Below are 24,762 nucleotides of genomic sequence, written 5' to 3'. Positions count from 1 at the left end.
GGTGGAGGAGTGCGTTATATTGAAAATTGTTCCTAATGTTTTTCCCTCTTTACGTATGTTAATGAGGTGGACAAAATATTAAGAACACTTTTCAATATAATGCACTCCAGTACACCACCGCCTCCCACTACAAGATCAATAATAAACATAAAGTTAAATTATCACCTTTCTGACAATGTCAACAAAAGCTGAAGCTTTGTAAAAGTAGAATTTAGGGCCGAACTGTTGTATTTTTTTTATTAGATCTTGTCTTTTGCATATTTGTGTGTACTAACGGACCCCAGGAAGACTAGCAACCGGATCAGTGGAAGCTAATTGGGATCCTCTTAACAATACACAATAAATAAATGTCAAAAACTATTAACAAAGAAATTCAAATTATTCTGACCTACTTGCTTAGAAAGAAACTCGGCCATCGTGCACACCAGGGCAGAGGAATACGATTAGTATGAAAAGCCAAAGTTTTACAGCAGAAACTTTATCCATCAGAAGCCTGCAGCAGCCTCGAGGATGACAGTGAAGCATTAAGCTGTAATGCATTCAAGATAAGAGAATGAGCTAAATGTCACAAAACTAACTTGTGACCCCTTCACCTCAATCATCTCCATTGCATCCTTGTTCGAATGTTGTCATCTGTAGTAAGTTCTCATTCTTTCAAAGCAAAGCGGCCGTGTTTTTATACCATTACAAATCTAATTTTAAGTCATCACTAACAAGCCAAAAAAAAACGACTTTTTTCCCCAGTTCCAAACCTCCGCTCTCTCATAAATGACAATGTGCAAATTACCTTTCTCAAAAATGGCAAACAGTGAACTTGTTTCAAAGGCCGGATGATTCAGCGAGCCAGAGAAGCTTGTTGTGTAACGTTTGGCAAAGGTGCAGACGAGCATCATTCCTCCGCACAGATCTGTCGCTGCTGTGAAGCATAACCATGACCTCTGTCTCATTCTCCATCCTACAAGTGTCTAGAAACAAATTACTCAGCTCTCTTTGTCTATTTGCCTTCAGCTTTTCTCTGTTTCTTCAACTTTAATTTTTCTAACTCAAGGCCTCTTTTATTGTGTTGTATTGATGGAGGTTGTTGTTTTGTTGTTTTTCAGTTTTCCATCCAGGCTCGGGTTTTCAGAGCATAGACACTCTTTCTGCAGTGCAGCTCTTCACATTTATAGAGCGCATTGAATTCACACTTGAGAGCTGCTTGTGATTTTCCTTTCTGAGTCTGTTTACTGCTGCCACAGTAGAGAAGAAGTATAGGTTTACTCTGGGTTATAGAGCAAAAAGTCTTCCTTTGTTATTGTATTCTACTGTATATATCTATACTTTCTTTTTCACATTTTCTTTTTAAGCGCCTTTCAAGTTTATGTGGTTGTCCTCAATAGGGTTAGGACTCCAGCAGAAATATTTGATAGTTTTAGTGAAAAACATGAACTCAGCTACTTTATGCTCCCTGCAGTCTTTCAGAAGAGGTTTTTAGCATCTCATGTTGGTTTAATTATTGCTTAAAGGAATGTTTTCAGAGTGTGTGAGTTTATGTCCTGATTACTTTGTTGTCCAGTAACTAAATTCAGAGTATTGCCTGATACAGAGCACTGATTTCATACCAGTACTTTTCCTTTCTTTAATTGAAATCTATATAACCTCACTGTACTGGACTGATTGAGATCATAGTAACACAATAGTGTGATGCTGTAAATGAGAATTTTTTTGTTTTATATTGTTTTGAGTGTTGTTGTTTTGTTTTGTGTTGTTGCATGTTTGTACAACATTTAGTGCACCAGTGAAACAGAAACTATATTTAGTGTGGATGGGTTACATCTGTCTAATTACTGTAATGTGCATTTAATGAGGTCAGTTAATGACAAACGACAATGCAATTCTCTCAGGGACTCCAGGAATAACATGTGGCAAAGGCAAAACTACACTAAAACTAAAATAATAAAGTGAGTGTACATTCAAATGTGTGCAGGCAATACAAAACTGTCCTAGAGAGGGCTGGTGCAGCACAAAAACTGCCCGAGGATATAGAAGAACGGTCTCACTTTCAATGACTTTCACATCCACAGTGGACAAATTGAGTATCCCTCAATTTAGATATTAATCTCCCCAAAATTCAATTCCACACGGCCATGCAGAACAAACCTCGCTCACTCTGGAACTGTCAGCTGGAAACCTTGACAGTAAGTCTGTTTCCATCCGCCTGATTTATTTTCATTATGAACATACATTGTGCAAACACAGAAAATTGTTTAAGAAAGTTGGTAAAAAAAGGTGAAATATCGCAAAAAAGTCTTTACACTGTGCTGATGTGTAAAAGTTGACTGTATCGTTAAAAATGAAGCATGTGACAAAAAATGGCGGCAGGCAAAAACATCAGATCTGTGTGAACCAATGAGGAGACAGTTTATCAAATTAACGCATGAAACAGAAATCTCTTATGTCCTTCACGTTTTGACTATGTTCTCTTCTTCTGCAATGGTTTAATGGCACTGGACTGGAGAAATAGCACCACTGACTATTTATCTTGATGAGTGAAGAGAGATGTGCATTAATTTCTCTTTTGCTGATTTTTCTAGAAATCCGGTTAAGGTTTGCAGTACATTTGGTTGGAAACTTGGCTAGTGTTTTTTATAAGAGAAGCCAATTTGTCTTGTAATTAGTTCAATTTGCCACAGCTGGTGGCGTTCACTCCAGTTGCAGACCCAGGAAAGATTGAGCGAGAGACAGAGCAGCTGATCAATACCAAAGCAACACAAGAGGATGATTCAGAGTCAAACGGACACATTTCCTGTCTGTACCCAGTTACAGTAATACAAAATGAAATGAGTACCCTACTTAGCCTATCAAAGACTGCAGTCCCTCACCTCCAGACTCAGCCTATATTGATACAGTATGTGTTTCATCTGCAGCGGCTCCGTCCACAAACAGAATTACTCTCACAGCCGGGAGCCTTGTTACCTGCCTGTCAGCATCCTGCTGGGTGTCTCCTGGGCTTCATGGCCCACTGTGATTTCCTAACAAAGCACTCTTAGTCATAGCTGATAAAAGTGAACTTTAAAGATCCCCTGCAGAAAAGTTTAAAGATGTGTTTTAAAATATAATTTGTGTCTGATATGGTTTCTATAATATGGAAAACTCTGCACATACATCGTTTTGCACAGTGAAGCTCAAACATCCAACTGAAAAGACAAGAAGAAAAACAGATTTTTGAGTGGAGGTTGATCAATAATTATTGATTAATGTCACCCACTCATCATTATTAAGACACATTCAGACTCAGGATAAAGCCTGGCCTATCAATACAATGTGCTGGCAATCCTTGTGGAGGAGCTCACTGGAGGCTTGAGGACAAGGAGAGTGCAAACAAAAAGCAGCAGCCAGCTCATTGAAGACGGCGGCGTCCCTCCGCTGTCCTTCCTGTGGCGAGGAGTGACACTCTTTTCTGTGAAGTGGAACGAAGACGCTGTGCAGCCTTGTCATCCCGTGTTTGGGGCCTCGGATATGAGATGGAGATGGATTTTCTTGGCATGTTGCTCCAAGAAAGGTGGCAGAGGAAGGAGACAGAAGGGCAGAGCAGCTATTTTGAGTCTCTGGTGTCAAATCTCATACACATTTTCTTCTAATTATTTTTTTGCTTTCTACCACTCCTAATTCATTCTTGATGAAAGAGCATCGGCTGTGGATGTGCATTGCATTTCTGGTCATATTTGTTGTTTGATGTAGCATATTTCTTATTCCCATTAATAACTGGCCAAACGTAAACAGCATAAATACTGACCTTTACCAGCAAACATCAAAAGGTAAACATGGCATCAATATTTCAGAAGGTCCATTTTCTCACCAGTGATGGAGGGAGAATTTCTTCATTGACATTAAAGGAATACTCCACCAAAAAATCTTTTAGGTATCAAATGCTCAGAGCCTGCAGACTTTAATCATGGCTCTGTTAAAGGGGACGTACCATGCAATTATTTTCAATATCGATTCATCTGCAGATTTCCTTGATTAATCAATTTGTCGATAAAATGTCAGAAAACGGAGGAAAAATGCCGTTATAAGTTCTTAAAGGCCAAAATGATGTCTTCAGATGTCTTTTGTCTGATCCACAGTCCAAATCCAAAGATATTGAGCTGTCAATCAAAATGTCAGCTGCCACGCCCACACAGTCTTGAGAAATGATCTACATATGAAAATGAGCTAGTTTTTGAGCAAGGTTTTCTAATAGTTATCAACATTTATTTTATCTCATATTTTTGTGAATGCTTAATGAGACACTCAACTTTGATTTCATATATGCATTTTTACTATTTAAAGTCACATTTTTAGATGCTTTAAATTCTCACACTTGAGAAACTCCAACTACTGAATATTTTGCTGATCAAAGTAGTTGCTGATTAATTTTCTAAAGGATATACTTTGCTCCAGTGAGTGAAAACCACATAGAAGCAAAGTCCACAACAAACTTTCCTCATTACCACATCAGAAATAGACATGATGTTGTGCTGCTGCTCTCTGTGTAGTGATGATGATGTCTGGCATTCTTCAGCCCACCAGAGAGTCTCCAGACTCATTTTGACAGACATGACAGTTCAATATCATGATCCTGAGGTTTGAAAGTAATGAGTTTAGGGCGACAGCCATCGTTCATTTGATTAGATCACACGGATGACTCATCAAGAGAGTCTGATGTTGAGGATCATCAGAAATGGACCTTGTGCTGCTGCTCACAATCTCATCATCCTGCTCTGTCAGATGTCTGTATGATTTTAGCCGCACCAGATGTGGAGCTCCAGACGTAGTCCAGTGCAGACATTTGTAGTCATCAGAGGATTAATCCTAATGACTTTTGCAGTCCTCTGACTTTTAGTTTAGTTCCAAAATTTTATTTTATTATGTGAAACTTCAAAAACTTTGTAGTAAAATCCAGTAAAACTTGCTTTTCATACATTCATATCAAGCAGAAGATGGAAGATTAAGATGAACTTCATTATTATCTCAGAGGGAAATTGGTTTGTAGTGTGTGCACAAAACTTAACATACACAATAAAAGAAACATACACACTAAGAAGAAAAAAGCAATTTAAAACAGAGTCCTGCACATGGCACACATCCTTCATAAAATACATAAAACTACTACACAGCAACGTCCAGCAGAGTACAAAGATTCAATGTGAGAGAAGACACAGTGCATCCCAGAAATATACACAATGCAACACCTTCCACTGTGCAGCACTAACTATATAGTACCTCTATGAGTACTGGGAGTTTTTCATGTGCAAGACATTCACACCCTTGTGCTGTGTTTGTGTTATAGAGTGTTAGGGCTGATGGTATTAAGGAATTCTTCGCTCTGTTACTTTTACTGCTGGGGGCCCAGAGACGTCGGCCTGATAGAAGGAGCTGAAGCTCACTAAACAGGGGTGTTGTGGGTGAAGTATGTTTTCAATCTTTGAGATTGAGTCGGGTTTTGTAGATGTTGCTAAGGCTGTCTTGCTTAGTGCCTATTATTTTTCTAGCATTATTTATTTATTTATTTATTTATTTATTTATTTATTCAAGATTAAGATTAACACTGTCTCCTAGAAACTGTGTTTGTATATTACGAAAGTGCAGAAGCAAATGAACTTGAAAAAGGAAAAGGAAACTGCATGTTTCCTGTCAACATAGTAAGAAAATGTTTATCTGGCAAGTTCCAAAAATGTTGATACTGAACATGTGAATGAAACATCAAAATATCTGATCTGATTGCAGTATAATATCCACTAGTAGAAACTACAGCATCATTTAACTTTTTATGGTTATGTTTAGGCGCTGACAGCTCTCGGTTGATGTTTGGAAAAGATCAGATGATCTTGAAGAACAAGACATGTGCTCATTGACGTTTTTCATTAACATTTAACCGAAACCACCATCTTTCACAAATCTTAACCAAAGTGCTTTTGTTTACCAAATCTAACCACACACAGGACTCAGGATGTGAACCTCAGTCTCTGTTGTCACCACTATCTCTACTGTAAACCGGTAGAGATTTGTCAAATAATGTAGATTTCACCATTTTATTTTTACCGTGGCGGTAACGCGGTTAACTCTTTGATATCTCTGTAGTTTTGTGGACAATCTTGCATTTCAATGAGCAGCACTGCTTTATGGCAATATCGGATTTACTTGCAATGATGAGTTATTAGATCAATGTGATGATCACTGGACTAGCCAAAAACATCTGGTTATTTTATGACCTCCCATTTGCATTTCTAGTAAATTACTCACATAATAGATTATTTTCCATATTTCCCGCCCAGATGGCATAATGACCCCCTCCTCTAGTACCACACTCAGGCCACAAAATAAGGAAGACTTGCCATGAAAATCCCAGAACACCTCCATGCTCACTGGAGGATAAACTCATTTGATGCAACAGATTTTCTGGTCATTGCAGCCTCGCTGAGCTGCCAACATGAATCTTGAGACTTTAGGTGTTTTTGTATGTTTGTGTAGAAGTACACGGTTGAACATGTGTTGCTGTGTGTATTACATACTGTCACTCATCACCAATATACAGTGTCAACTGCCAGAACAAAGAAAAATAGTCTTCTTTTACAGATTTGACAGATTTTTACAGGTTTGTTTGTGTGTGTGTGTGTGTGTGTGTGTGTGTGTGTGTGTGTACTTGTTTTGTCTCCGTCACATGTGATCAATGCGTGCTGTGTTTCTCTCTCTCTTTCTCTCTCTCTGTCTGTGAGTCATCAGACCAGTTGGTGTACCCACATGCCAAGCTGGCTCGTCGTTGCCACCCAGCACTCCCCCACACTGACGGCATTTATTTAACACTAACAGAGCTGTGCTTCACTTGATTCACTGTCTTTTACTCTTCTGCTACTGTATGTGACTGCAGCTCCACTTAAATCCCTCCGCTAACATGTCTCTATTACAAACCTTTAGAAGTCAGCGTCAGAGCAACTCAAGGTCAAGAGCCAACAATAGATGGAAATGTCAGCGGAGGTCGTTTCTGCAGCTCATGGCCTAAATTAGCTTTGAAGCCGAGCTGTTTTCTGATATGTTTTCTGGCAGTTGGCTGGATTCCAAACTGCAAATTGCTTCATAAAATACAACAATAACTCCTCAGTGGCATGGCTTGGGCACGAGCACAATACGTATTTCACACAGCATCATTTCAGAGACTGTTGACAGGGACATACATTTTGAATAGTATATCTTCTCAGGGACTGTAATAGGATTTATTTGGACCTTTTTTGTCATCTCATCTGTCCTTCTCTTGTTGTTCTATTTCAATAACGACTGATTGTCATATAGCACATTGACTTGACTCATATGAGTAACCCAAACTTTATTGTCAATCCATTATATGCGCAGGACATGCAGAGGAGTGACATGTTGTTCCCCCAGGGCCACAGTGTAACATATACTGTATGACAGACAGTTGAGGCTACTACTGATGCAAGAGTACTGAATTTGCAGATGGTAGACTGCATGGCAATTAGACAGCTGACAATCTGTACGAGACAGAGGCAACAGACAAGTGTGCACAATAAATACTGAATATAAAATATGATATATACATAACAATCAATACAAAATGTTCATATTAAAGTTAGAGTCAGTCATTCTGGAGAGAGATTGTTAATATTTGAACCCAAACAAATACACCCCTCCTTTCACGCTTCTTCATGAAATTCATGGATGTGCATTGACAACGACCAAAAGAGAAAAATGGTGGCATCCAGAGTGATGTGTCAGCTGTACAGTGACTTCAATTCTTCTCACAATTTATCACGAGGGGAAAAAAAAAACTTTGTCTCACATGAGCACAACAGTCCATCCACACTCTCCGCCTCTCTGCGGCCCCCCCACTTTTCTCTCGACCTGCGTTCAGCGTCTCAGAAATTTACTGAATCAAAATAGTTTGCATGTCGGCTCCACAGGAAGAAATCAACAGTGTTTGTATTTATTGATTCGTTAATGCACTTAATAAGTTCAAAACACATATAGAGCAGGATACTTGTGTGATTTAAACAGCTGCCTGCTCAGATTAGGCTTCGCTAAATGTCGGATTCATTGTTGATTGATACATTTAATAAAATGGAAGCGTATCTGTTCCACGAGAAAACACTTTCTTTATATATGAATTGGCCAACGCCTCTCTCTCTCCAGTTCACCAGTCCTCCTCCATTATTCAACGAGTGCTGGAGACGGGAGACCGTCACAGACAGCTGCTCTGATGACTTCCCCGTGCCCTGTGCACCAGCACGAAAGCTAGCGGACCGTGAGGAGATATTCACTGAATTTGACAAAAAGTCTATTGAACAATCTCTCCACAGAATCACTGACTCTACCTTTAAGGTGCTTATCATTGTATACAAAATGCAAAATGTAAACATAGGTGTAGTTTGGCACTAGATAGCACTGATTAAAGAGGCTTGTGCATCTGTTGTTGAGTGAGGATATGGCGGTTGGGGGCTTGTTTCTGCACAGTGCATTCAGGATCCTGACAGCCTGGGGGAAGAAGCTGTTGTGAAAATCAATTTGTTTGGTTTTTTTGCACTTTTAACTTCTTGAACAATGGCAGATTCCTCTTTTTGTCTTAACCTGTTAACCACTATTACATGTCATGTTCAAATGCTCTGAGTATGATGGCTGTAAGTGTTTGATTGCATCATTTTGATTGATATGTTACTGATATCCGGACTATATTGTTGTAAACATTGTTAATAATTTGATGTGTACATGTTGACGTACACATCTACTCACACATTGTATACAGACTTTCTTGGTCTGACTATATCTGATGAAGTAATAATGCCAAAACATCATAGTTGTACTACATAAATCTGTTATCTCTTCAGATGCTCTTTCATTAATACCGTTTTTGCCTGCACGCTTAATATAATACTGAGATGTGTATAGACTACTTTGTGTTTCCATACTGAACAAAAACAGAGCAGTTTCATTGCAGTGTGAGCATGAGAATAGCAATACACATTTCTATCCACACTACGCTGACAGACAGTCATCTCACGCTGCATTTATGTGCACATTAGATGTTTTTCTCTCAAATGTGAAGTCGGATGCTCAATTTTCACACTTTCAGTTGCATTTTAGAGGGAAGTGAAATGAAACACGGAGGTGATGAAGCACATAATGTATAGTTCAGGTGATAGGGTGACTGGGTTCTGCCAGTAGAGACAACAAATGCTAGTTTTATGTCCAATTTCCTGTAAATGGTTCACATGAACCATAATTTGAATAGTTATAACTGCCTAAAAAGTTAATCATGATGACAGGAATGTTGCATAATGCAGCTACGTCACAATTTGTGTACCACAAAATTCATCAGTTATCAGGTTTTAGGGACAATCAAGTTGCACATCCAGGTGGAAAACTCAATAACTTCCCTTCATACACCCACAACTGGCTGCTTGCATGACTGCTCAGTTTCTGTGTTTATTTTAAATGATCCATTAACATTTTAATTATGAATCCTCTCTATGTTGTGATTATTTGAAGAAGTGAGACAGCACTTCAGAGTCTATTAGGGGGAAAATATTTGATAAATGATTCCCTCAATTTGTCCCAAAACAAATTACAACTCATTAATTCAAATTATGAATTCGTGCACTAAACATAATTATTTGATTCCCTCTATTTGGTCATTTGTATCCTCAACACATTCTCTCAAATTAATAGTGTTAAGTTATCATCATACAACTGATTGTTTTCCATAATATCTTTGATGATACTGTTCATCATCCAGCTCAGAATATCTGTTCAAGGTTTTGCTGCACTTCATGGCTACAAGAGAATGAAGGAGGCAAATACGTTATTAATTAAGTTATTAATTCCAGGAATAAGTTAAAGCTGCATATATATATATATATATATATATATATATATATATATATATATAGATAGATAGATAGATAGATAGATAGATAGATAGATAGATAGATAGATAGATAGATAGATATAGATAGATATATAGATATAGATATAGATATATATCAACAATGGGTCAAATGGGAAATTTGTAGTCTGAAAGTTTTCACTCATAGTGATAAACCCACAGAGAAATATCAGCCAACTCTGAAGTTCGTAGCTCTATATGGAGCATTTTTCCATCTTAATCTCATTGTTTTGGTTTTACAATCCGCATCGTCACTGTGCTGGTTCAGTCTCACTGCTCTCATCAGCGTAGTTTTCAGCTGCGGCAGACAGCTGACAGCCACTGTAGACTACCTGCCCAGCACCAAATGGCAGACAGACTAAGTTCAAAAATAGCTGGTGCAACAAAATTGCCAGATATTTCCCTCAGGAGTTGGTGGAGGCCAAAACAGAGCTAAAAATGAGTTAATATTAATATTGAACCGGATCGGAAACAGAACTTCAAATAAATGCTAATGTTGCTCTTTATCTGCTGGATGTATTAATGAGTTACTGTTTGCTAACACATTTGCTGTATCAATTTTATAGAGCTTAATATGTCATTGTTTGTCTAAGGCTTGTTGTTCAAAATCAAAATCAAAATCAAATAACGCAGGTTTAATTTAAAGCTGCCCACGATTAGTCAATTCATTGATTAGTCAATTGACAGAAAGTTAATATACAACTATTCTGATAATTGAATAATCATTTTAGTAGTTTTTAAAGCAAAAATGCCCAAAATCAATTGGTTTCAGCATCTCAAATGTGATGATTTAATGCTTTTCTGTCTTCATACAGTAAAGTGAATATCTTTGACTCTGGGAAATTGAAACAGGTATAATATTCAATCAATTAATCAAGAAAATAATAAGCAAATGAATCAATAATGAAACTAATTGTTTGGTGGGATCGTCCTGGTAGCCGAATGGTTACTACTTATGCCACAAAACCACAATGTCCCTGGTTCAATTCCAGCCAGAGACCTTTGCCGCACGTCACACTCACCTCTCTCTCCCCTTCTTTCCTATCTGCCTCTTCACTGCCCACTCTCCAAAAAAGTCCATAAAATGTCCAAAAAAATAAAATAATTGTATGTTGCAGTCCTAGTTTAATTTAAAATGCAATAATTGATCAGCAGAGCAGAGAGGAACTGCAGAGTTTGGTGATAATCGTCAATACAAGCGACTCCTTTCATTTCATACATAATAATTGGATCCATTGTCAATATAAGAATATTTATTATTGAGGCTTTAAATGAGGTGGATTCAATTACTCAATTGAAGGAATGAGCTCCCTTATAATATAATAATAATAATAATAGTAATGTACACATAAATCCACACAAACATATCAACAGTGTACTGAAATCATTCATTTGGTACATTTCTTCATCCATGCAGGCTTCTACATGTTTGTCTGCTTCTGCTGTCACCAGACTGCTAACTCGTAGATTTTTTTAACGCTAACACTCGAGTCATTAGCAGGTCGTTTGTGCCAGAATGATGCAGATGGCCAAAGCTGAGGAGGATAACCATGGAAACCTGCTGAAATGAGACTCAGGAAGGTTGTTTTTTTGGTTGTGGTGGTCTCAAACATCTAAAAAAGTCGATGTGCACTTGAATCAAATGAATCGGATTTCTTCTTGAAACACATCAAAAGTGGGAAATGTCTTTCAGCCAGTTTTTCCGCCCTGGTTTGACTCTGATATGTGTTTGTAACTCTGTAATCATGATTCAGTGAATGAGGCTGCTGAGAGCTTCAGTCCTCTCCTCCAGACTCAGACCATGTGTTTGCTGCAGGGAGACGGAGGGTTTACACAGCAATCAGAAAAGAAAAAGTGTTTGAGAAAGACAGAATATGACCGTCTTGGTCTCGTTATTCTGCCAAATACCGTAGCTCTTTTTTAATGGTTTCTCTGCGTCTCCTTTTCCCCTTTGACACGATTTGTTTTATAGCATTATATGGCCAAAAATATGTGAACAGGGGTGGCTGGTTCTATGTTTTATGGTTTGGGTGAAGCCTTTTTGTTCCAGTTCAGTGAAATCTTAATGCTACAGAGAAGACCCTTTCTTATTTTAACATGACAGTGCTCCTGTGCACAAAGCCAGGTCCATAAAGGAAATGGTTCCCCCATGTTTGCTGTGGAAGAACTTGATGGGCCTGCACAGAGCCGTAACATCGACCCCATCCAACACCCTTTGGGATGAATCGGAACAGCAAATGTGAGCCTGAGCTTATCGTCTAATGCTCTTGTGGCTTAAATGGGAGAAAACTCCTGCAGCCAGCCTCCAAAATCTTGTGGAAAGCCTTTCTAGAAGAGTCCCAGAAGGCTGTTATTGCAGCAGATTGAACGACTGGTTTTGGAAAAAGACGTTCAGCAATCAGGTGTCTAAATACTTGTGGCCATGTAGTGTATCTGTGTCCTTGTCTATCTCATGTTCAAGTTCAAATATGCTTTTAGTGTGCATTAGTTATTGTTGCATCAAGGAAATGATGAGAATATTAATCTGAATCTCTTTCTCTCTCAAGGTCGAGGAGGAGGAGGAGCTCGGTTATGCTGAAGGAACCGCAGAAAGTGAGTTGATGAAATGACTGATTGTGTGTAGGTGTGTAAACATGAACTGCGTGACTTTTATAGGCTGAAGGTGATAACACAACACAATATCTGCTGATTTCAGGAGAAACAACCTACATTTTTTTATCCTCCTCTGCTTTCACTCACAAACTAACTAACTAATTCAACATTTCATCACACACACACACACACACACACTGTTCCATCTCGGTAAATGCCACACATGTCATGTAACCGTTATTCACCAGATGCCTGAATGAACCCCTCCCTGCAGCCCTGTGTGTGTGTGTGTGTGTGTGTTTTCAGCATGGCTCTGCATCAACAGTATTGATTGTGTAATGGAGGGGGAGGAGGCCTCATCTGTTGATTCACTGTTGCCAGTTAGACCTGATGTTTATCTTGTCAGCTCGCTGTCGCTGCACTAACAGAGGACAGAGAGGAGGAAGACGCCCGTCTGATTAAAAGCAGAACAAACACCGGCCTGCAAATTTGCATGAGCCACGTTTATAAGATGGAATATGCAAAAGTCTCAAATTAAATACGGGTGTGGTCAGAGGCTACTATACACTACACTTAATACACTCGCTTAGTCTCTTAGTGTATTAAAATGTGATATAATCTCTTTAAATACTGTGTTCATGCAGAAAGTATGAACTGTTCACATATTTCACATTGCATTACAAACAGCATTCGTGAGCTTACTTAAATATTCCCATCCAGACATTTTTTTAAGATATAAAAATACTCTGCTTTGAAAAATTATGTGTCTGACATGTTTTTCCACAAAAAAGTTAAATTACTAATTCATTATGACATCTTCTCCTTCTCCAGAATATATGATCATACAAATAATGTTCGTCTCCAGATTTTAACTAGTACACACAGCATGTCTTCTACTTCACTGAAAAGTGTATTATCAGTGAATGTGTACTGGAGGCTAGTTGTGATGTGTCACAAATCATGTTTGTTGGTTAAACATGTCAAACTGAGTTTTAAGATGAGCGCAGAGAAACGTTCCCCCCCTTCGGCAGATGAATGTGAAAACAACTTTCCAGTGTCAAACTCTGCACATACATCATCATAATGTCTTTTAACGTCCCGGAGCAAACGCTGTTTACTATGAAATATGTAATTGGGACACAACTTCCATTTCTTCCAAACAAAAGGCTCCTGCTGTTGGGAAGACATCACTTCCGGTTCATGAGAGCAGACTTTATTTTAGATGGAAATGTGACAATTATTGCTTTAACAGGTTGTAGGTTACTGTCGCGAGTTAACATAAAGGATTTTACATGGAGACATGCTATAAAATCTTTAATTGACACAGTAGTCTATTAGGATCCGTCACACTGATACTTCAGTCAGTTTGAGTTGAGAAGATGAGCTGTCACTGAGGTCAGTGATTATTAAGAGTTTAACAACTGCCAACACTCATTTCTCACAGCAGACTCTTTCAGCTGTCATAGCAGGAGAAGCACAGGTGTAATTAAGACATTAACGATGTCACTAGCACACCTAAATGGAGCAGTGTCCTCAGTGTGATTAATTAAACCTACCTCCATGTTTGACAAGTCAATGTGAAAAAATGAAATGTGTTTCTGGGGTTTAATGTCTGTATTCTGAGACAAATCAGCATCAGATATAGTGCTTGATGTAACAAGTTGAAGGGTTAAATGATACTTACATATTCCTCTCCCCTAGAGTCAACTCTTTGGTTGTAACCTCTGCTGTCTGAAACATCTACAGCGTTTAGGTAGTTCTTATCACGCTGATGTTTGTCCAAGTGCTCATTTTTCTGATAAGTTTGTTTTTAATTAGTTATTTGACGATATAAAAAGGGGGTATGACATGATTGACAGCTGTGACAGCCGCTCTAAAAACCTCTGTCAGGCAGCTGTCAGCTGAGGGGGCGTGTCCCACGGGCCGTCATCCTGCCGCCCGACTCTACTGCTCGACTCGACTTTGGCTCCAGATGATGTTACACAAGCAAGATGGCAGCTCCAGGGGAGGAGATATTTTGACTTAACCTTTGCATAGCAGCGGGAAGTGGAGACGCATCATCCATATTTATATACAGTCAATGGTGGTTTTCAAATATACTAACATTAAAACAGAAGAAATAAGCAAAACATATCAAAATCACTGTATTAAAAATGTTTTGTATGCAGTAATACAACAGCTCATGACAACACACGGTTGCCGGTTGTCATAGTAGCGTGACACAGTGTGTGGCTTGCATGTTTTTCATGTGCGCAGCAATCAAGAGAGGTTCATGACAAAAATCTTCTTATGAAGGGGGACTGTGGGTTTATCAGACATGGTGTTTATTAAAGGCTGCTAAAAAACAGAAATATTGAATTAATACTCTTTATCTAAACAATGGGAGGGAGCCACACAACATACTGTTAAGTAAGGCTATGTTCCAGTTGCGTTATTATAAATGTCATTGGTTTGAATGCGGTCTGGAACAGAACCCAGAAGTTCCTGTTTGACTTAATATCAATCAATTTATCATTTAGTGAACAAATACAAAGATATAAATGTTAATTATTGCTGTCTGTGTGTGTGCATGTACTGTACATAATGTTGCGTGTATGTTGATCTGCACCACATATTAAACTCTAATTTATTTCCTCTGACAGGTTATTGTACAGACCAGAAGAAACCAAAGGTCATCTTCTTGATGGGTATGTACGTGTAGTAGAGCTCAAACACACACACACACACACACACACACGGAGGATAATAATGAGCAGCTGCTGACTGCTCAGCTGGCCGGTAGTTAAACTGGCCTCATTCATACACACACACACACACACACTGAAAGGAAAGCTATGCAGAAAGACAGAATAGTACTGATTAGTCGATCAGACATTTTTCTGCATCTTTAAAGAGAACCAAACTCAGACTGTAGCTCTGATGAAAAGGCTGCGTTAATGGCCGGAGGGGAAACGACAGATGTCTGTTCTCAGAGGGTCCCGCTCATTTCATACGACAGAAGGAAAGTTAATGAAGCAGTTTTTTAACCTTTCAGCTGAAAACTTTGGGTCATGGCTTGTTTCACCACTGTTCATTAAACAAGACATTGATTATTATGTGTACAGGGTTCAGTTCCTTCAGTAAAATTAGTGATACCACGCTGGTGAAATACTCCAGGCTGGATGAAAGTTGCATGAAACTTCACTCGTGTAAAAATATCAATACTAGAATTAGTTTTAGACACGACAGTCCCTTTTCTTAAATGGTGTATGTAACATTATCATGTTCTACCTAACTTACTGTATGTGGTTGATGTTCTATTAATCTTGTACTATAGCTATTGCACACGTCAATTTATTTTGGTGCACTTAGCTAAAACTAATGCAGTCTAATACGTCAGCCTTGCAATAAATCATTCCTTCATCAAGGTTTTAATGTTCAGTTTTTGTTGAACCTTTTTTAGAGGTGTTGATTAAACTTAAAGGACAAATTCACAGTTTTTCAAGTCTGTTTTAAAACAACAGTCAGGAGCCCAAATGAACATTGAAACAGGTTTTTCTTGCTGTAATCATTCCTCCTGTTCATACTGACCATTAGAAGATCCCTTCATGATGCACTTACAATGTAAGTGATGGAGGACAAAATCCACAGTCCTCCTTCTGTGCAAAAATATATTTAACAGTTTATCTGAAGCTAATATGAAGCTTCAGTTGTCCAAATGAGTCAAATCAAGTAGATATCTTTCAAAGTTACAACATCTTTTTAGTGCCAAAGTCCCTCTTTTTGTTACTGTACTGCAGCTCAACAGGGAAACACTGTCGGAAAAAACACAAAGAGGGAATTTTATGCAGAAAAGACTAATGTAAATGTGTCAGATATCCACTTGATATGACTAACTCAGACTGCTGAAGCCTCATATAAGCTTCAGATAAACTTTCAAATGCATTTTTGTATAAAATGACGATGTGTGGACTCACTGTGGATTCTCACTTACATTAAAAGTACATTTGAAGGAGATCTTTTAATAGCCAGTATGAACAGGAGGAATAATTACAGCAAGAAAAACATGTTTCAATGTTCATTTAAAACACCTGACTGTTGTTTTAAGACAGAAAACTGTGAACCTGTCCTTTAAGTTATTTTTGGAGGATGTAGTTTGTGGTGCTGCTGAACTGAACTCAGTTATATACTGAGAGGTGTTTTTCCGCTCAGTAATATAAATGGGGTGGATGAAAGATTAAAATCATCTGTCTGTGCAATTTAACAGCTTTATAAACTACAGTCTCTAAAATGACCATAAAGTTGAATTAACATCCTTAGAAAACAATTTCAACAAAAGCTGAACATTATACCTTCTATAAAGGGTATCTTATTCTTGCAGGGATGTTGTAATAGACCACATTAGTTTTAGCTACGTGTACCTAACAAACTGGCAACTGAGTGTATGTTTTACCCTGATCAGACTATCATCATCATCATCATCATCTGTCATGACAATCATATAAAATTGCCATTTTATTTCCCTTCATTCAGTCAGCCTGACATTGTGTTCATGTTAGGATTGAGGAAATACGCTGATTTTAGAGTAGTTATCTCTGGAAATGGACTCACAACAACCTGCACAGCTACGTCTGCCTCGTCCACATGCTGTTTTTGTGGAAATCTCTGCCACAGGAAGATGAAGTACTCTTTTTTTTAATCCTGCTTACAAAGCTATGATTGGTCAATTGTTTCTCCAAGTGGAGGAAACATCACCAGACATATTTGCATCACTGAAAAAATGTGGCTGACAATAAAGGTTTCTGGAACCACAATAAAGATCCAGCTGGGACCTATTTTAAATAAATATTTGGGCTGCCATCAGTATGCAGGCACTACTTTAGGGCTGCAACTAACAATAATTTAATCTCCCAATTATTTTGTTGATTAATCAACTAATCGTTTGGTTTATTAAATGATCATCATGATGTCCTAAAGCCTGAGGTGATGTCTTCAGTGCTTGTTCTTGGTCTACAACCCAAAGATATTCAATTTACTATCACGTGTGTCAAAGAAAAGAAGCAAATCTTCACAATAAAGAAGCTGGAAACAATGAATATTCTGCATTTTTGCTAGAAAAATTTATTACTTTTTCTCTATTGTTGGTTTCCAGTTGCCTTTTACCTATAAGTGACGTGCATCCAGCACTGCCTAAAGGAATAAAAACAACCTTCCCTTCTGAAATGTACTTAAATAAAACATATCACACAACAAAAATACACAAATATAAACAGTCGCGCCTCAAAATTGTGCTCAGGTGCAACAGATGAGTAAACATACTTATCTATTTTCCCCCCTGTGGAGGCAGTGTATGATGTTTTTTTGTGATCAATTAGTATGCTGTGATTGTGCAGTGAGGCAGCGTGGCTCAGTCTGTTAGTCGAAGACAGGACAGAGAGATGAAGGAACACTCAGAGTCTCCATTAACCACCACTCACTCCGCTACAGTGGAAAAACACTAAAGAAACAACCATTAAAAGATTACTTAATGAGTACTGAGTGTGTGTGTGTGTGTGTGTGTGTGTGTGTGTGTGTGTGTGTGTGTGTGTGTGTGTGTGTGTGTGTGTGTGTTGTGTGTGTGTGTGTGTTCGCTGTCACACCTAGGCAGATTATAGATCAGATATGCATGTTGGTGTTAAAACCCCTTTTCATGGATACTCACAAGACAAATCCCCTATGTTGAACCAAACAAAGAGTTTTTCTCAGCAGGAGCAGATAATTGGTGGAAAATGCCGTATAACAACTGTCACCTAGACACAAATCTGTCATCATCAGCCGATTTTATACCGTTTAATAAAAGGTCAGCCATACAGACTATACATAATATAGCATAACAGATTATACGTAATTTCATTGTTTACACCAAACTGTGATCATAGTGTCAGCCTGAACTGAATTTCATCACAGCCAGAAATGGTTTTCCACTCCTCTGTTGGAGACTTACATGATTACACGACTTATCTTCTTTCTCTCAGCTGATAAGAATTTAGCAAAGCATCGGTTTCTCCTGCTGTGGGTAACTGCTTTAACTTTTGATTGTTTCTGATGCACTGAGCTGTTATTTTCACGCTCTAACCATCATCATCATCTCCTCTGATTTCTCTAACTTTTTAATACCCACTTCTCTGCCTGCAGGATGTTTGTAGAACCAGCACTAGTCTGCCAACAGATACAGTTATTGACATTGGTGCTTGACAGGTAGAGTAAAGTGGGTTTTATATTTTTCACTGAAAACAGCTGCCTGCTGCGACTGGAGAGCGATGAGAGTTATTCAAAACAGTTAAAGGCGCAATGTGTAGAATTTAGGGGCATCTAGTGGAACAGACTTGGCAGAAATGGAAAATAACATTCATGAGTATGTTTTAATTAGTGTATACATATCATTGTGTTTTCGTTACCTTAGAATGAGCTCTTCATATCTACATGGGGAGCGGGTCCTCTTCTACGGAGGCCGCCATGTTGCACCGCCATGTTTCTACAGTAGCCCAGAACGGACAAACCAAACACCGGCTCTAGAGAGGTTTTTCATGAGTTTTGTGGCCACCATAGGTTCTCCTACATGCTTGGAAGGGGAGGTGTATTCATTTGGTTGCAATCTGCAACCTAACCACTAGTCAAACCGTCAAACCCCAAAAAATGAGCTGAAAAGCGTTTCGTTGAGCGTAAGGAAACTACAAGCTTTAAAAATATGGTGTCTTCCTACCTTCAAAGCGACTTGGCTGTCCAACAATCTTCAAAAACTTAAAGTCTAAATTCATTGTCGGGGTCAAACAATCAGAAGTAGTCTGCTTGTCTTCATTTAGGTGGAACACCCTTAAAAAGGATGATGGATGTTGAATCAACAAGACTGTTTTGGACACAGCTCTGCCACTGCACAGTTCTGGGAAAACCGGACACAAAAATATAGAAAAATCACATAAAAAGTGTTTCTGAGATGCTTTATTCTCAGTATTTTTATATTTTCAAGAGCCCTTTTATACCCAAGATACAAAGTGTTTCTCAACAAGAAACAACTGCAAGAACTAAATATTGTAGTGGAAGTGAAGCTAAAAATGACTCCTAAACTATGTGATACAGTCAGTGACTTCACTACATTATGACTCATATGTTCGTGTGAGCAGGGAGGTCTACCTGACAAAGTGAAGCCAGCCTGTATGATCAGTTTTGTTCCATCTGAGAGGACAGATCCTCTTTCTCACCACCTCATGCTGACTTTGAAAAACACTGGCTCAAGACTCCCTGACGCAGCATAATGACTCTTCACTTCTACTGTACATAATATGTTCTTGTCCCCTCGCCAACACTGTGTCCCTCCGATGCTCTTTCCTCAGCCACCTCTGCCGCTGCTGATGTGTGACTTTGGGGGAGACGCAGGTAACCTACCAGCTATTTATAAATCTATCATTAAGCAAGACTGTCCTCCCAAGAAAAAACAACACCATAGGTTACAATGTCAGTCGCCCAATGACGACATATTGTTGCGTTTTAGTGACAGACACCATCTAGTGGCCGTAGTTATTATGACCCGGAGCAGTGGCACAGTTCAGATGGAGTAAATACCGATGTTCATTTCCTGTTTCCAACTACAAGTCCGTACAGTTTTCCAAAAACTTACGATCACTTCCTAACTGTAACATAAGTGATCATTTCATCATTTACTTCCTTCCTTACTTTTTTACTAATAGTTACTCAAAATAAAAGTAACGAATGTTTACTTTGCAATATGCACACAATACCCAAACCTTTTTTTAATCAATAAATGTGTGAACATTTACTTTTCAAATTATTATGAATACATTTTTGAAAAATAAAAATGAACAAATTCAAAATGAGGTGGTAACCACTGTATCAACAGTATATAAACCTCTGTTTCCAGTCTAAGACCAGTTTGTATTATTCATCTAGGAGAGTTAGGGCCTACCATGTGGAGCAAGGTTTCCACATTATGGTCTGGCTTCTTCTCCATAGCAACAGTGGCTGAGGCTCATGGGTATTGTAGAGTCTTCCTCTATCCAAAACGGACAAAATCAAAGGAGAAATAATTAAAACTGACAGTATAACATTGACCTGTCGTATTGTTGAGTTATCAAGGACACTTTTGTGTTGAGAAATGTTGAAGATATACCATTAAAAGAAAACCTTAACATGGGTATTGACAGTAGGGAAAATTCTTATGGATGGCGGGTCCTCGGTCCTCCAGTGGGACTAATGCTCAAAGCGTCTTAAATCACTGCGGGGGGGTTAACGATGGAGTTAGTTGAAAGCCCGGTGCATCTCTATGCAGACACCGAAGGATCTGTATCTTAAATTATAATTCAACATCAACAACAACCAGTAACATCTGTTAAAAAAGCTAATATATGCATTTCTGTTTCTAAAACCACTTTGATTAAAAAAAGGTGGGATAGAGAAGTTTTAAACTATTGGAGGAACATTGAAGGAGTCTTCTGTAGTGGTGCTTACTGATAATGCCTGAGGGAAATGCTAATGTGAGCTTTCACTGCTGTCTATGCTTTTAGTTTTTTCCTCTTCTCTCTGTACTCTTGTCTCTCCTTCATGTTCTTATCCCAGTGCTCTTTCACTTCCATCTTCCTCATTTATATTTCTCTCCTCTCTGCAGAAAATTACCATTTCCAACCTCGTAATCACACTTATGTTTGAGTAGTGAAAAATCTGCTGTCGGTGTGTGAGGTAATGCAGTCGTTTCCTAATGTGTAATGTAATCATGAAATAGCAATTTTGCTTCTTTGGTGAGAGCCAAAATTTTGAGAGTATGAAGAATGTCATTAACAAGGAGCGACCACCACAGCTGAGCATGAAGAGATAAGGCTGCTGTTATTCTATATTTCTGTAATTATCATCAAATCCTATGAAAAGACCAAAAACCTACAATGGTTTAAATTTGTCTCTCAATACTTTGTGATCCTGTCTGTGGCTCTCAGCCCCGAGCACATTGGTTCACATTGGTAGTTTTATTTTTTCAAAAGGCTCAGTAATTTCCTTTAAAAAGTTGGGCACTGTAGTTCCAGCAAACATTACTCAAACAGAAGTAAATAGTCCGTTTGTTGGGGATTATTTTCACTCGTGAATTAATACACATTTGGAGTTCTAGTGTGTATTTATGGCAGCAGGACGGCGTTTGAGGGACTGAACTACAGAGTATGTGATCGTTGTTATGAGGAAGAATTTCACACAGTGTAAATGTTTGCCTCGCTGATTTGTTTTTAATCGTTTTTAGATAACAATGGAGCTCTATGGCACAGAGAAACTCTTAACTTTCAATTCATTGTTTGATTTTGGTCTTTTCAGGGAATTTGTCGACAACAGTAAACTCTAAAGGATAAGGCTGGCGATTTTCTATATTTTTCTTTTTGTCAACAAACCTTATGTGTAGAGTCAAACCAACAATGAACTCATCCTACTTACAAGTATTGTGTGTGTATCCAAAGCCTGATATATCTTATTCCTCTGTGTCGTAGACCTTCGTTGTTGTCCAAAAACTATTAAAAACACACCAATGAGTCACACCGCTGCACTGGGTGACGTGTTCCTTCATCACAAAGAGTTTGGGCAAGAGTATATCAGACTTTGGATACACAATACTTGTTAGTAGATCAGTTCATCATTGGTTCGGCTCTGCACATGAGATTTGTTAACAATAAGAAAAATATAGAAAATTGCCAACCAAGTCCTTTAACCTCAACAGGCAATGAGGAACTGCCTAAAGATGTCGTTTTCTTCCCTCAAGAGGTTACAGGTTTAATTATGTTGACAGGATTAGATGATTAGTCCAGAAGGCAATTTACTAAAAAAAATAATAAGCACAATTTTCATTTAATAATCATTTAATTGTTTTAGCAGTTAGCAAATAAAAATGTTAAACATTGACAGAATTTACAGCTTTTCTCACATTATGATAAACTAAATGCCTTTGGGGGTTTTAATTGTCACTCAGATGATGATGGATGGATTCTATTATAGGCTAAACAATTAATCAATAAAACCAAAGAAAGATTGATAATAAAACTCATTAGCTTGCAGTTCTTTCTGAATAGTTAACTATTCATATCCCATATGAGATTTTTCACATTTTTCTCCCATTAAGAGGATAATAAGGTATAAAGAGGTGTATGTCAGGGGATTGTCTGCTGGGTCTCAACATGCAGCCGTGGTGGTTGTTCTCACCTTGGCTCCACTCTGCTGCTCAAATTCACAATTTCTGGCTCGAAAACAACAGACAAGACAACAACGAGCACAAACCCAAACCCCAGGTCTCTGCAGAAACAGGCTGATGTCCAGACATTAAGTCCACGTTACTACAATCTGTTATCCTTTAATTTGACATCGGAAAGCAACACCCTTCAGAGTAATCAGTCTCTTCTTATTGGTAAATGTTGACTGAGGAAAAGAAAAATCCTTCATAATCATCCAGGCTCATTCAATGCAACCTTGACTCGTTGCTGTTTTGAAGGACATTTTGTATTTTCGCTTTTAGGTTCGCCAACATCTGAAAAGGACACGGATAACTGGGGCATCTTAATTAGTGGAGGCGAGAAGCTCGTCTCCGCTGCAGCCAATTTATGGATTAGATGATTTTTATTTTTATATAAAAGTATTACCTGCAGATGCTTCAAGAAAAATAGAATAATGTAGCATGGCTGGATTCAAAATTAAATTACTAGAGAGATCGAGAGATGTCTATATAGTCATCTGCCCTCTTTGCTGTGTTTTTGTCTCTTGTCTCCATCTCTGTCTCCTGCTCCATCTCTCTCTAATATATTCAGTCTGTCACTTTGACGCTTTCCGAGGATAGCGCTGTGACAGAACTGTTCACACATGTGAGATGGTTTAAACTCCTCCAATCTAAACCAACACCTACCTGAGCATCAAAAGAGAAACTAGAAAGTGCTCAGCAGTGTATAAACGCCTGCTGATGCTGAACAATTTACCTGACTTGAAGAACTGAAGCATTTGTTTTTTATTTCTCTTTTTTTTTTTTAGGTTTAGATTTTTATATCAAAGCAAGACATGAATACAAATTTACAGTTGCCAAATATTGGATCATAATACTTTTGGCTGAAAATAATCTTATAAGATTAGTCTCATCAAATCATTGAGCCTATAGTCTAGTAATATCTAGTAATAAAGTGTTTTAAATCACAAAATATAGTAAAGAAATCAAAAAAGATTCCATGAAATTTGGTACAGACGACATTCATGACCCATCAAGATGATCTGTAATAACTTTGTTAATCCTTTCACTTTTCATCTAATGCCATCATCAGGTAAAAGTCCAATTATAATTATTATAATATAATTTGTCCAATATTTTGGTTCATTGTTTTCATAGTGTTATATTGTTGCACTTGGCTGTTTACTCGTGTTGTTTTCTCCTGACTTGATCCCTGCTTGTGTTGTATCAGCTCTCAGATGTACATCGCTTCGGATAAATGCGTCTGCTAAATGAAATTGTAAATTGTTCACATAAAAAGTGACACAAATAATTGTGTCATGAATGAAAAAGGAGAGCTAGAGAGAGAAGATGAAACCCTGACACCTCTCTTACCTTCACACAGCTGGCCAATCGCTGTGTGAAGTGAGTGTCGATGTCTGCTTGTTACATAAATGGCCGTGCACAGTCCGCCCTTATCCGCCGCCGGAAAGGTGCGTCTAATGGGCTTTTCCACCATCTGACAAACATGTCTGAAAGGATATACAGCTTCCTTTAGTTTTGTTGGTCTAATTGGAAGACATTTTAAACTAATTCAAGATATAATAGTCCAGCCTTTCCTGAGCTCCAAAACTTTATTGAGTTTCATGGTAAATAAGGCATTTAACCTTGGTGGAAAACCTGAAAATTAACTCAAGTTAAAGTGGGAGCACAAAATGATTTCCAGTACAGTATAACAGCAGAGAGGAACTGCGAATACACATCAGGTCTCAGAAGGTTTGACTCGCAAGGCCAGTTAATCTAAATTTCAGATGGTCTCAGAGAGGAACCCACAGAGGCAGTTTATATAGGAGGTTTGATATTGACCCGACTAACTAGAGAAGTTACTAACAAGCTTCATGGGGATTTTGCTTCAGGCCTGGTGGGTCATTATTTTACTTCCTGCCTGAGGTGTCAGTCAGGAGAGGAATACTTCCAGAGAGTGGGCGTAGGGGAGGTTGTGCAGCACTTTGAGGCAGGTGAAATGAATTAAATCAGTGAATATGTGCTGAATGCACAGTGAAGG

General features: G+C 38.3%; 1 protein-coding gene across 1 annotated transcript in view; it reads left to right on the top strand.

Annotated features, from left to right (window-relative positions):
* The window catches only part of ak5 (adenylate kinase 5), a 99,474-nt gene that overhangs the window by 60,132 nt on the left and 14,580 nt on the right, over window positions 1-24,762 (top strand). The window contains exons 9-10 of the mRNA XM_067606472.1: window positions 12,463-12,508; window positions 15,151-15,195. Coding sequence (XP_067462573.1) covers window positions 12,463-12,508; window positions 15,151-15,195 — 91 coding nt within the window. The remainder of the gene's footprint in view (window positions 1-12,462; window positions 12,509-15,150; window positions 15,196-24,762) is intronic.

The sequence above is a fragment of the Thunnus thynnus genome, chromosome 12, assembly GCF_963924715.1.
Source record: "Thunnus thynnus chromosome 12, fThuThy2.1, whole genome shotgun sequence".
NCBI lineage: Eukaryota > Metazoa > Chordata > Actinopteri > Scombriformes > Scombridae > Thunnus > Thunnus thynnus.
This window is presented reverse-complemented; position numbering and strand designations above follow the sequence as displayed.